At 39.3% G+C, this 12,822-nt stretch overlaps 1 protein-coding gene across 1 annotated transcript; it reads right to left on the bottom strand.

Annotated features, from left to right (window-relative positions):
• Positions 1-3,335: 3,335 nt before the first annotated feature.
• On the bottom strand, positions 3,336-8,080 carry LOC146674469 (nuclear factor 7, ovary-like). Its single transcript, XM_085402396.1, has 9 exons — positions 7,853-8,080; positions 7,668-7,761; positions 7,465-7,569; positions 6,461-6,694; positions 6,160-6,307; positions 5,840-5,866; positions 5,453-5,517; positions 4,917-5,039; positions 3,336-4,529 (listed from the first exon to the last, which is right to left on the bottom strand). Exons 1-9 carry the CDS (start codon positions 8,077-8,079, stop codon positions 4,143-4,145), a joined length of 1,410 nt encoding a protein of 469 aa, XP_085258522.1. The 5' UTR covers position 8,080; the 3' UTR covers positions 3,336-4,142.
• Between the last annotated feature and the right edge of the window lie 4,742 nt (positions 8,081-12,822).

Below are 12,822 nucleotides of genomic sequence, written 5' to 3'. Positions count from 1 at the left end.
CACCGTGGTCTCATCTGCAAACTTAATGATGGTGTTGGAACCATCAGCAGGTCTGCAGTCGTGCAGTAGTGGACTGACCTCCATTTGAGACTGCTCCAGCTGCTATGTGATAGTCAGTAGATCTGCTACAAATTGCAGATCATATGCAAATTTTGGAAATTATATTTTGAATATTCCTAACATAGCTTTAAAACCAAGAAATTCTAACTCTCCCCCACACTCAAAAACAGATGACACACCAACTGACACACCTGAGTCACTCACTTTCTTAAATCCACTCACTCTCACTGGCTGTTTATTACTAATCACTGTGTAACTGCTGTAAATTCATAGTAACTGCAATGTTGTTCAACAGCAACAGGACTGAAGGACTGTGTTTGAGGTATTCTCACAAGTGTCACAGATGACACATTTGGCGTTTTTTTTGCTGGTTTGTCGGTAGCAGCTCCTGAAAGGCAAGTCTGCCACACATCTGTTGGACCAAAGCCAGTTAATCTGTCAGGTGAACTGAACTTCTATGGGATCAGAACGATGCCACCGTGAAATGAAACCTAAAGAATTATTGAAATGGAAAAAAAATATTGTAGCTGAAATAAATGTACTGAAAAATCTTGTATTGAAACTGAAAAAAAAATTTATAGTAAAAAACAATTAATTAAGCTGTAAATGTTTTGTTTCGCTTTTTTTTCCAGCTTCCATCCACTTTTTTCAGTTTCAATCCACTTTTTTCAGTTTCAATCCACTTTTTTCAGTTTCAATCTGCTGGCAGTGTTTTGGCATCTGGGGGCGGGGCTTCCGACCCGCATGTATTTGCATACATTATAGAGGCCACTAGTGCTGACCAAGCTGCCATCCTTCTCTCTTCCCGTCTTTCAATGGCTGCTTCAATTTCAGCTTGACCCTCTAAACCGCAGGTAAGTAATCGTTTTTTGTCATCTTTCCTTGCTGTCCCGCTGGACTGGACATTAGTTTAGTTTTTTTAGCTACATCTGGTGAAGTTGTGGTAAAATGCTGGTATTAGCCTATCCGTCGTAGCAAGCTAGCCTGAAGCTAATATTTGCTAAATTTAGGGACACCCGTGTCTCTTTAGGAGTTGGAGGCCGGTGTTTTAGGAGCGGCACAAGATCTCATCAACAGGCAGTGTTGGGCAGTAACGTAATACATGCACCGGAGTTACGTATTTAAAATACAAAATATGAGTAAATGTATCCGTTACAGTTACCGTTTAATAGGTGATATTCAGAATACAGTTACTTTGTTGAAATAAATGGATTACATGGCGGTATTTATCTGTTTCATATGTTAGGCTATGGTCTCTCTATTTTTGGTAATTCCACGCCGGTGGGAACCCAAACAAAACACACAATAAGAGGCTCTAATGCCTGTCTCTCTATCTCGCGGCCCATGTCACCCCTACTTACGGCCCGTGAGTGAAGAAATATTTTTAAAAATTATTAGGCTCTTACACTCAAACAGATATACGTGTGTTTGCTATACCATATATCAATGAGAGAAGATACGACCTCTCTCATGACCCTAGGAGGTGTGTGATCTATGCCAGAACACTCTGTAGAGGAGTGAACACACTCCCCTCTTCACGCTACTCAGAGTTGTTACAGACCCCCTAGGATGAGACATTCTTTCAATATGCAATCAACTATATATTTCTAAATGATTATTAATTTCTAAGAATATATGAATATGTATTTCTAAGAATAAATGACAACCCAACAATGTAAACCTTACAGTCACTGTTTTTCTTTTTGTTTTAATTGTATTTTTTCTTAGTTTGATCCTGCTTACATTCTAGTATCTGAAACATTTATTGTTGCTAATGCTGTAGTTAGGATTTTGTTTGTGGAGTTACTTGTTTTTTGTTTCCAGAGTATTACTTTTGTACTATGAACAGTGTGTCATGACTTTGTGCTTATTATCTTTTGGGCCATTTCCTGTTTTCCTTTTGTAGTTGGTCATCTGTCTTGCTTTGAGTTCTCCTTCACTAATGTGGTTATCTTGATTTTCTACATTTGGATGGCGTTTTTCCGACTCTAACTGCTTCCATAATGCAGCCATCTATCTGTTGAATTACTCTGTGCCTTTGAGTTTATCTTTTCTTTTTCTCTTGATTTTGGCTTTTGCCATTCAAGATTTTAGGTTCTTTATTGTCAGTGTAAAAAAAATAAAAATACAATGAAATGCAGTTGCGGTCAAGAATTGGAGTCAAGAAGGCAGCGGGTCCAGATGGCATCAGCTCAAGGGTCGTTAGGTCCTGCGCAGACCAACTGTGTGGGGTGATGGAGCCCATCTTCAACCTGAGCCTGAGGACAGTCCCACAGACTTCCACAGGCACAAATATCCTCCACTACAACCATTGAACATCCAAGGTATGGACATTGAGGCTGTGGACAGCTACAGGTACCTTGGTGTTCATCTGAACAATAAACTGGACTGGACTCATAATTCAGATGCTCTCTACAGGAAAGGGCAGAGCAGGCTGTACCTGCTGCGGAGACTCAGGTCTTTTGGAGTGAAGGACCCGCTGCTGAAGACCTTCTATGACTCTGTTGTGGCCTCAGCCATGTTTTACGGTGTGGTCTGCTGGGACGGCAGCATCTCTGCCGGGGACAAGAAGAGACTGAACAGGCTGATCTGGAGGGCCAGCTCTGTTCTAGGATGCCCTCTGGACCCAGTGGAGGTGGTGAGTGAGAGGAGAATGGTGGCTAAGCTGTCATCCCTGTTGGACAACATCTTCCACCCCATGCAGGAGACTCTGACAGCATTGAGCAGCTCCTTCAGTGGCAGGCTGCGGCACCCACGGTGTGGGACGGAGAGATTTCGCAGGTCTTTCCTTCTATCTGCTGTCAGACTCCACAACAAAGACTTCAACCGATCAAACACACATCTACACATGTGCAATAACACTAAGTGCAATATTCTTTTCTGGCATTGTTGTATTATACTCAGTTGTATATAGCATTTGTATTCTATTTTATTCTATTGTATAAAGTATTTTATTTTATTCTATTGTGTACAGTTGTGTACAGTATCTTATTCTTATTCTATTCCAATGTTTTTCTAATTTTTGCTATGTAACTTTGCACTGTCCACTTTCTGCTGTAACAAAACAAATTTCCCACGTGTGGGACTAATAAAGGTTGTCTAATCTTAAAAAAAAAAAAGGGGGGGAATATTTGGATAGTGGTTTTTGCACTCCGCACAATAGATAAGTTTTCTGTGCTCCATTTTCTAATTCTAACTTTAGAATTTGTCTAAACTCTGCGTTGGGATAAAAAGTTAAAAGAACACAGCAGACTCTCAGGGATTCAGTTCACATTTATTTCAGCTTAAATACATCACAATAATCCAAATTTTTACAATAATGACAAGAAATTATATATACTCAGTGTCTTACATGCACATGATATACTGATGTTAATATACTATTGTGGTACTATGATCTACGTGCTACCAACTAAAACAGACATGCGCCTCTGAACTCATAAGACCATGTGACGTGTCCCTGATCTTAAACCAAAGATCCAAACAAAGTTGGATTCATAAAGTTCTTTTAAATCAGGCCTTGAGCTATAATATAAGTTATACCATATTAATAAATTACCAAAGAATGAGTAGTGTAAAAATGTAGGCAGGATTCATGCAGTGCTATCCACCGTAGTGATCGTGTATAGGTGCATCTTATAGTTCCTAAATCATCACTAATGTGTCGTTGTCAGATAACTGTGGACTTATCAGTGGAAGTTTTATCCTCATTTACATACACTTGTCCTACCTTAGCAGACATAAGTGGATGGTTCAGATGAACCCTCGCTTGGGTCTTTAGCTCTTTTTAAAAACCTCTTTATAGATATCATCAGGAAGATTAAGAGACATTAGCAAACCTCGTGGTTAACTTATAGCTTTTGACTGGAATAAATAAATAAATATATCCAAACACCTTGCAGGAGCTAAGCTTGGGCTTGCAGTCTGTACCAGGACAATATTCAGAGTGTTCGCTTTACTCTTGGGAGAAGAATATTTTCTCCTGTTCTTGGTCTTTCGTTTGCATTTACAGATTACAACTTATCCAGACAATGAATGTGGATGCTATCGAGGTTTTAAAAAGGATCCTCCGAGTCTCTCGCTCAACGTGCTGAAGTGTCTACAGTGATCCCAGCCTCGATCGGGCAGATGACCAGCTGGGCCGTGTTCTTCCCGTTGTCATGTATGCAGGGGTTAAAGTACGGATACAGCGGCTCAGTGAAAGTGAGCCCGCTGTAAGTGTAAATGTGAGTCTTTGCCTCTGTGTTGTAGAAGGACACCGAGCCTTCTTCATAGTCCAGGAATATACCGACTTTCTGAGGAATTTCTTTAAGGTAAAGAGTGACGGCGGGCCCAACGCAGGCGCACAGGCTACCACCGTTACGTCGGCATATCGCCCAGTAACCGTTATCAGGGCGAACTGTGATGGCGCCCTTCCTGTTGATGGACTCCTGGGCCACCCCAAGATCCCAGTCTGTTTTATCCCCAACCTGAAACACAAAGAAGGACAAAATGATGCTAAACTGCAGAGCAGAGCTTCATTTCTTTAGGTTGCTTTTTAAATGATAATAAACTTTTTCTGACAGTAAACACAGCAGATATAAAATCAGAAGTGAACATCATGTAGCCACCAGGGGGCGTAAAGAGTTTTATTTTCCTGCTTGTTTAGATCATAATATGATCTAAACAAGCAGGAAAATAAAACTATACAGTCCTAGTCACAGATTGTGTCGTTGTGTTCATGTGTAATTTTCTTTGGTGTATTTCAATCCAAATCTTACTCTAAATAAAGCTGTTGTGTTCCACTTTGGATAATATTCACACTGATCACGACTATAAGCTGTTTAGCAGTTATTTATTTTATCCTTTTATCCTACCTGAACCACCCAGTAACGTTTCCCAGATGTGAAGCTTTGTTTTCCCAGCACGGCGACGCAGGAGTCGAACCTGCGGGGGTCGTCAGGTAGCGGGGTCCTCCACTGCTGGTAGCTCATGCTCACCTGTGGATTGCCACGATCACATTCATACAACAACTACTGATGCCGTAATTGTCGTTATTTTGCATCTTCCTGACTTCTGATCCACTAGTTTCCGTCATTATAGTTCCTGCATAATATTTGTCGTCCATTAGCTGTTGTCTGTAATTCACAGACTCTAATTTCACAGACAAGAAATGCAATTTCCCAATAATAGCTGTTTTAATAAGTGTTTTCCCAATAATATTACAGGGCTAAACTGAACTGGTGTGTATAACTAACTAAGCAAATGACTTTACACTTAATTATACAAACAGCTGCACATGTATCAACACTTTGTTGGATCATTTTTTACAGCAGGACAAGACTTTGTTTAACTCCGAGCTCTTGTTAAGGTGTTACAGTCAGGAATCATGCAGCTGATAATTACAGCTCACCTTTTTATTATCCGGGGACAGGACCACCCAGCCAGCAGCAGTAGCAGGATCCAGAGTTACATCCACTGGAGACAGAAACAGAAAAAAACACATAAAAAGATTTGCTATTTCAGATTTATTCTAAATTTTCAGGATTAAAGAAATAATATGAAAAAATAACCCTGTTGTTTTGAAGCATATTATTACTGAAGTCACCTTTTTTGGCAACAGAGTATCTGTATTCTGAGTCATTTAAATGTATAAAGATTATTTGAATCAGTGTGAAGAGCCACTTTCTTTCTACTGACATCAGTAAGAGTCTTTATTAGATATGGTGGTGACAAATTTTCAGTCTTGTGTAATCCATATAACGTAATCACAATATAAATATCATATCCATACACATACCTGCATATTTATTCATCTTGTTTACCTCTGCAAAAGATCAGAAAAGAAACTGTGTCATTTTAGTGTCATTAAACATTAACGTAGAACAATTAAAATATTCACTAATATTTTAGCGAATGTTACAAGATTTATTTTTGCACCCTAAGTGTATCACTAAAGTTAGTTATGTGCAGACTTATAGTGTAAAATATGATATAAATATATATGCAATGCAAAAAGTGGCAGGATTATAATAAAACCAAAGGAACCAGTGATGCAAAGAAAGTCTTGTGTTCTAAAATCAGAGACTATAATGTCATGTCATCATAAGGATTACAGACCTTCTGCACACAGCTTCCTCTCCAGTTCTTGGCAGATGTCGACCAGTTTGGAGAAATTTCTCCTCACAGTCCGTGCGTAGCTCTCCGATTGGACTCTGACGTCAGCCCAGTGCTTGACGGACATCGGAGCGTCCAGATGTAAAAAGTTCTAAAACAGCATCAGTGACAGAAATGAGCACAAATAATGATTTCACTAACAAGCAGACAGGCCGGTTTGTATTCATATCATATTACAATCGCTTTAGATGCTTTAAACTTGCTTGGCTGCGCAGAAATATTAAACACAAGTACTGATTCTGACCTGCTGGAGCTGAACTGGGTTCTCAATGTGCTCCAGGAGGTGCAGCTCACTGCGTCTCTTCTGCAGCTCATTGATCTCCTGGCTGATCTCCTTGAGAAGCTCCTCTGCTCTCTTCTCAGCCACCTCCTGCTTCTGTTCGATCTCCTCGATGAGCAAAGCCTGGTTTCTCTCAATGGCACTTACCATCATTGTGGCATTCTGAACGCTGGCCTGTATCTCTCTTTCTTTATTTCTCTGCAGATATGAAAAGAGTTTAATTAATATGTGAAATATGTTCAAATGCACCACCTTTGTACTTTGCTACCCCTTCTTCAGTGAAATGCAAAACAAATTAAACTTGGGGAAAAACTGCTTATATACGATGATTCTTATTAATATGTCCATAATTTAACACATTTCCCCCAAAAAGAAGACAAAGAAGATGATCTCAGTGAGAGCAGCCTGCAGTCCTCTGATAACAGTTGATCTATTGTCCCAACCCACCTCCAGCCCTGCTTTTCCATGTCTCTTTATGTCCACATAATGAAGGTTTATTATATCAATAAAAACAACTAATAAAAGATCACAAGAGCTCTTAAAACAGAGCCACGCTGCCATATATGAATTACTAAAGATGGAAAAATACTTTGACTGAAGTAATCCTGACTTTAGAAGATATGCAAGGATTTTAGCTTTTGAGTTTCCATAGTTTCTCTGCCCTGTAATCAGAGTCTTTTGTGCACAAGGTTACTTACACTCTGCATGGATATTATAGCAGGATAAACTGCAAATAAAAGCCAAAAGTGGATTCCAGGCTTGAAAAGTGAGGCTAATGCATTTTTTAAAATGACCAGCAGGGGGAGTCTCCTCTGTCTTTTAAATACAGTCTACATGAAGCAGAACAACACTGCTGTTTTTCTTCTGGTGTGCGCTTCTACAAACAAATTGGTTGAAGTTTTGTTTCTTAGAGAGCAAACAGGCCGAGAAATGTTCATGTCTGTAAATGATCAAAAAGCAATGCTCACTTTGCTCAGCTCCATTGACTGTTTGATCTCCTCGGTCTTTCTGATTCGGATCTGGATCATCTGTTGATACTGCTCTTGGGTCTTCTTTATCCGAGTCTGCAGAGGCTGAAGTTGAAAACATGTATTTTACATCTTGGATTATCTGGAGTTCCTTACAAGATAATCCATGAGCATCGTTACATTTAACCACTTCTTTCTCCCACCTTGATCTTGAACTCCATCTCTCCTCCAGACCTAATTGGCAGTAGTGGAATGACGGGTCTCTTTGGTTTGAATCCTGGCATTTCTTTTAACAAGCTTTAAGATGATGATGTACATCTGATTAGTTTCAACCAAATGTGCTAAAACGTTGAAATAAAGCACTATAGTATAGTTACAGTCAACCAACCTTGGAAATCTTTCAGTGATTTCTTTTAAGGTCCAATTCACCCTGAGTTCGGGGCGACTGCTGAAGGATTCTTTGCACAGTGGACAATCCGACTTTTGCGCCACATCCCAATAACGTTTGATGCACTCCAGGCAGAAATTGTGCCCACATGGGATAGAGACAGGGTTTTTGAAGCTGTACAAACAGATGCTGCACTGAAATTGCTCTTCAGACAATGTTGAGGCCATGTTTCTGACAGAGAAATAACATTTTGTTACCCACACATGTTGAAATTCTTCTGTACACTATGCTCTTAAGGTCAGATTGTAAAGATGCAGGTTTATAAATCTAAGTTTAAAAAATTCTAAATGGCAAAGCAAGAAGACTAAAGGATATTTTTAAACATAAGATCAAAGTAAAGCGTCCAGTGTGCCCTTTTCACTTATATTTCACAGAACAGGGCAAAACACATGAAAGCTCATCATGCTGTAGCGCAGAGAAAAGTGGACAGATTTATTTCAGATGCTTCTAAGACAACAACTATGTTTAAGTTCAATCTGCAGACTGCAAATATACAAGGGTTCACAAACAGAGTCTGAAGGTCCTAGTGGCAACATATTGTTACATTTTTATGAATCTAATGGATTTACCAGTAAAGAGATCAAAAAATGGGCTGTGAAAGAGGCAATAGAAGGAGAAAATCTCAGACTTTTCATTGACTGAATTCTTGACTACAATAATTTTCTTTGTAGTCAAATTTAAAATCAAAGAAATGCTCATTATTATTAGATTTACTAAATTAAAAGAAAGAAATTTTGAGACAATGGGTAAAATTCAAATGAAAGCAATATAAAGAGAAATTGTTTCTGAACCTTTTCTTACAATTTCATCACTATATTAACTATTTTACTTACTTACTTTAATTTTTCCCCAATAAATCAGCCCTCAGCTCTTTATTAATGCATTTTATTTAGCCACTGCTCTCCCCTTACTGAGTTCTCTCTAACACTCAAACTCCAGTCAACGTGTTAAAAATGTAAAAGTAGTCGTAGTTGTTGCTCTATTTTAAAGATTGAAACCTGAGATTACATCCACAATACACACACCTACATTTTACACATCATCTCTGAGATATCCACTTTTACTATTTCTGTGCCTCTAATTAAAAATATTGCCGTCAATATTTGGATCAAAAGTCAGTCTATCTTGAAGAAAAGGCAGCTGATGTCTTGTTTCATGTATTTTTATTCTCTATGCTATCTGCTTGGTATAAATAATCACTTACTTGTTTAGGTCCTTGAAAGATGTGAAGAAAAAATATCCGCTTGTCTCTATAAAATAAAACATGGTACAAAGTTCCTCCCACAGTGGAGTTTCCCAACGAGTTACACCGGTTATTCTTGTTCTGCCTGTTAGCTTTTCCTGGTATTTACTCTACATTTCAGAATCAGAATCAGAAAGGGTTTTATTGCCAAATGTTGAGCAGGTTTACAACATTAGGAAATTGCTGCGGTGCTTCAGTGCAAACATACTGTCATAAAAATATAAAAATAAGAATAAGAATTAAAAGTGCTAAGTAGATAGATATGTACATGATATATACATGAGTGCAGGTGGTGATCAGTGCCAAACATGGAATGATGCAGTGAACACAGCGTAGGGTCATGTGTTAGTGGTGGGAACAGTCGTACGGTTATTGTTCATGTGTCCAACAGCAGAGGGGAAGAAACTGTTCTTATGGCGAGAGGTTCTGGTGCGAATGGACCGGAGCCTCCTGCCTGAGGGGAGCAGGTCAAACAGACTGTGTCCAGGGTGAGAAGGGTCAGCTGAGATCTGAGCTGCACGCCCCAGTGTCCTGGAGGTGTACAGGTCCTGCAGAGATGCTGTTCGCTGTTGCAAATGTTTTTGTATGCAGTTATCAATTTAACTACAGATTTAATCAAAGCAATTAATAAATACAGGCTGGGAATGACAACAACGTGCACTTTGGTGCAGAAATAATCTACCTTCCTACACAGATGCTGGTTAAAATGTACAAATAAAACTAGAACAATGGAAATACAAATAGTATAAATAAATAAATGGAGACAAAAATTGAAGTATTAAATAGATTTGTGTGTAAAAGAGCTATGAGCTTAATATGCTGGTTTAATATGTAAGATGACCTTATGTGCAAAAATTATTATGTTATCTTATATTATCTTGGGAAGAGGGATGATTGTTGTGGTCTTGAAGCATGTGGGGACTCTGGCTGAGGGAGAGGTTGAAGACGGGAGTGAGAACATCAGCCAACAACTAGCACATGCTTTAAGGACCCGTCCTGTCTGGTCCTGCTGCCTCAATACATTGAGGTCATCTAGCAGACTGCCTGCAAAGCTGATGGTGCTGATGTACCCGGTCACATATTCAGCATAGTCCTGTATATTGACAGAGCAGATCTCCTGTGTGGCTGCAGTTTGAAACACATCCCAGTCTGTTTGGGCAAAACAGTGCTGTAGGATGCTGTCAGACTCTGGGGTCCACAGTTTAACAGGTGTGATGACAGGGTTCGATTGTTTCAGTTTCTGTCTGTAAGCCGGGTACATGAACAGAGAGATGTAGTCAGACTGTCCAAAGTGGGGCTGTGGTGCAGCCCTGTATGCACCGTGTATGTTGCTGTAGACGTGATCCAGGGTGTTAAGTAATGTTGCTGCGAGATGCCACAAATCGTAAAATCTTTCATTGTTAAGTTTGTAGTCATTTTAAATCTGTAAACAGAGTAATTCATTCGAGGAAGCTCTGTGTCACAGAGGCCTTGATGAACACACCCATGGTTGTTGGGATGAATCATTCCCAGGTCAGAGCTGGATTTTTCTAATCCATCCTATGTGACACATAGCCAGCTAAAAATATGCAGCAATGCTTTTCAGGTCATTTACAGTAATTGCATTAGTGGCATATCGGTATAAACACACCCAAATAAAGACAATAAACACCATCAGCAGCCAGCACACAGACTGGCTCCCTGATACCAGCATCTGTTAAAGCTTCAATTATTCCTAGTTTATGTAGAAGAAGAAAGGAGGTGCTACAGCTCCTGCTTCTGTTAGAAATATCACTGTTCCTACTCTGCTCTGTTTTGTTTCACTGGGTCACACTCATACTGTGTCATGACGCGTCCTGTTTAACCTTTCAGCTGAATGCCACACCAAACCCACGTGTTTCACACTTCCAGTACAATAAGTATTAATTCTATTGTTCTTGCTTGTTCTCTGCACGAGTGTTGCCAATATGCACGTGTGTAAACCTGGTACACTGTCACAGCATTGCGCTTTGAACTAGGAAGTCATTTTTACAATGACAATTTTGGTTTCCAGTAATCTTCTAAAACAGTTACCCCAAAAGAGATGACAGGTGAAACTGCTAGTGTAAAACTTCCTGGTATTTTTTGTTATTCAGCTCTTCACGTGCTATCTATAAATATACTGAACAGTGCTGTGGGTATAAAGACTGGTAAAGAGGGCCAGCTCTGTCTTGGCCAGTCCCCTAGACTCCAAAGAGGAAGATGTTAGCCAAGCAAAGGTTTATTATGGACAACACTGCAAACCCCCTGCATGATACTGCGGAGGCCCTGAGCAGCTCCTTCAGCAACAGACTCTTCCTGGCACTGTGTAGGAGACAGGTTCTTTATTCCTGCCTGTCTGGTTAGGCTCCTCCTACGCTCACCAGACAAAACATGACACACATGCTTACCAAATCCTTGATGAGAAGGAAGAATGAGGCTTTGGGAATTTAGGCCACGTAGTGAAAAGATTGACAAACACAAGGATTAGCTCATGTGGACGTCAAAGTTCACTTCCAGTTGGATGACACAGTTTTATTTGTTTGAGCTATTAGCATTAATTTTTCAGTTTTTAGTGAAGTTTTATTTGACTTGCTTCCCTTACAACTACCAGAAAAAAAATCACAGTTTGGTGTTAAAGTACTTCCTGGTACTCTGAAAGGCCTAAAGTGAAACTCCACACGTGTTCCTCTGATCCCCAACACAGCTGTCAGGAACAATGACAGAATGATAAATCATCTTGTAAACGTTTTCTCACGTGGCTGTTACGCCCATGTTTTTAGCCTTGCTAACTGTTCCTGTTGTGCTGCTCACAAATATGCAAGCCTTATTTACGTGTAACACACTTAAATATAAAGTCTGGAATTCTCGGGATTCAACACACTAACAAACTATTTCTTTGTTGATTTTCAAAGCAGACTAACCTGACATAACAAACAATATGCTATCTCCATTCTGGAAGTAAGGAGCACAACCTGCCTGTTTTGTTAAGAAAGCTATTATGATAACTTCAAATATCCCAGTCTCAACTAGTTTGGGTCAAGTTAATGGTTGATATGACTTCAAACACTGAGGCGTCCTCCCTAACTGATGTGAAAAGCACCTGATAAAATACAGAACAGATTTTTGAGTTAAATTAAAAAAGTCTTTGTAAAAGTGATGCCTGTGAAACCAATTCAAACCTACTTCCTGTCAACATTATGCCAGTGTGATTGTGTAAAAGGAAGCAACGATTCAATATTAATAACTATAAATGATTAAAAAAGGAAACCCAGAATGGACAAAAAAAAAATGCAAGTAGATAAAAGGGATTTTAAATGATTAAAGCAGCTGACATGGAAAAAGAGACAGAACAAAGTACTTTCATTATTATTATACACAATGGTTACGCTCATCAAAGAAAAAACACAAGAACAACAAAAGCAAACACTCTTCCATCACTTTGGACGCCAGTATTTGTCCCAAAATGAACAATGTTGGACTCTGTGGATAAAAGGCAGTATACTGGTGCATACAGTATACAGTATACTATATTGACAGTAAATTCTGTCTGTAGACAGAATTTAGAAAACAAGAAAGAGCTAAAACATTGTATTTACTTCTTTCTAATCAAAACCATAAATTAGATCAGCGGACTCAAATGTTACTGAACCTCATCTCAAAGGTCACA

This window comes from Rhamphochromis longiceps, linkage group LG3 (genome assembly GCF_057381845.1).
Source record: "Rhamphochromis longiceps isolate RC_006_pf linkage group LG3, R_longiceps_female_GT1.1, whole genome shotgun sequence".
Classification (NCBI taxonomy): Eukaryota; Metazoa; Chordata; class Actinopteri; order Cichliformes; family Cichlidae; genus Rhamphochromis; species Rhamphochromis longiceps.
The sequence above is the reverse complement of the archived record's forward strand: the minus strand, read 5'-3'. Positions and strand labels throughout refer to the sequence as shown.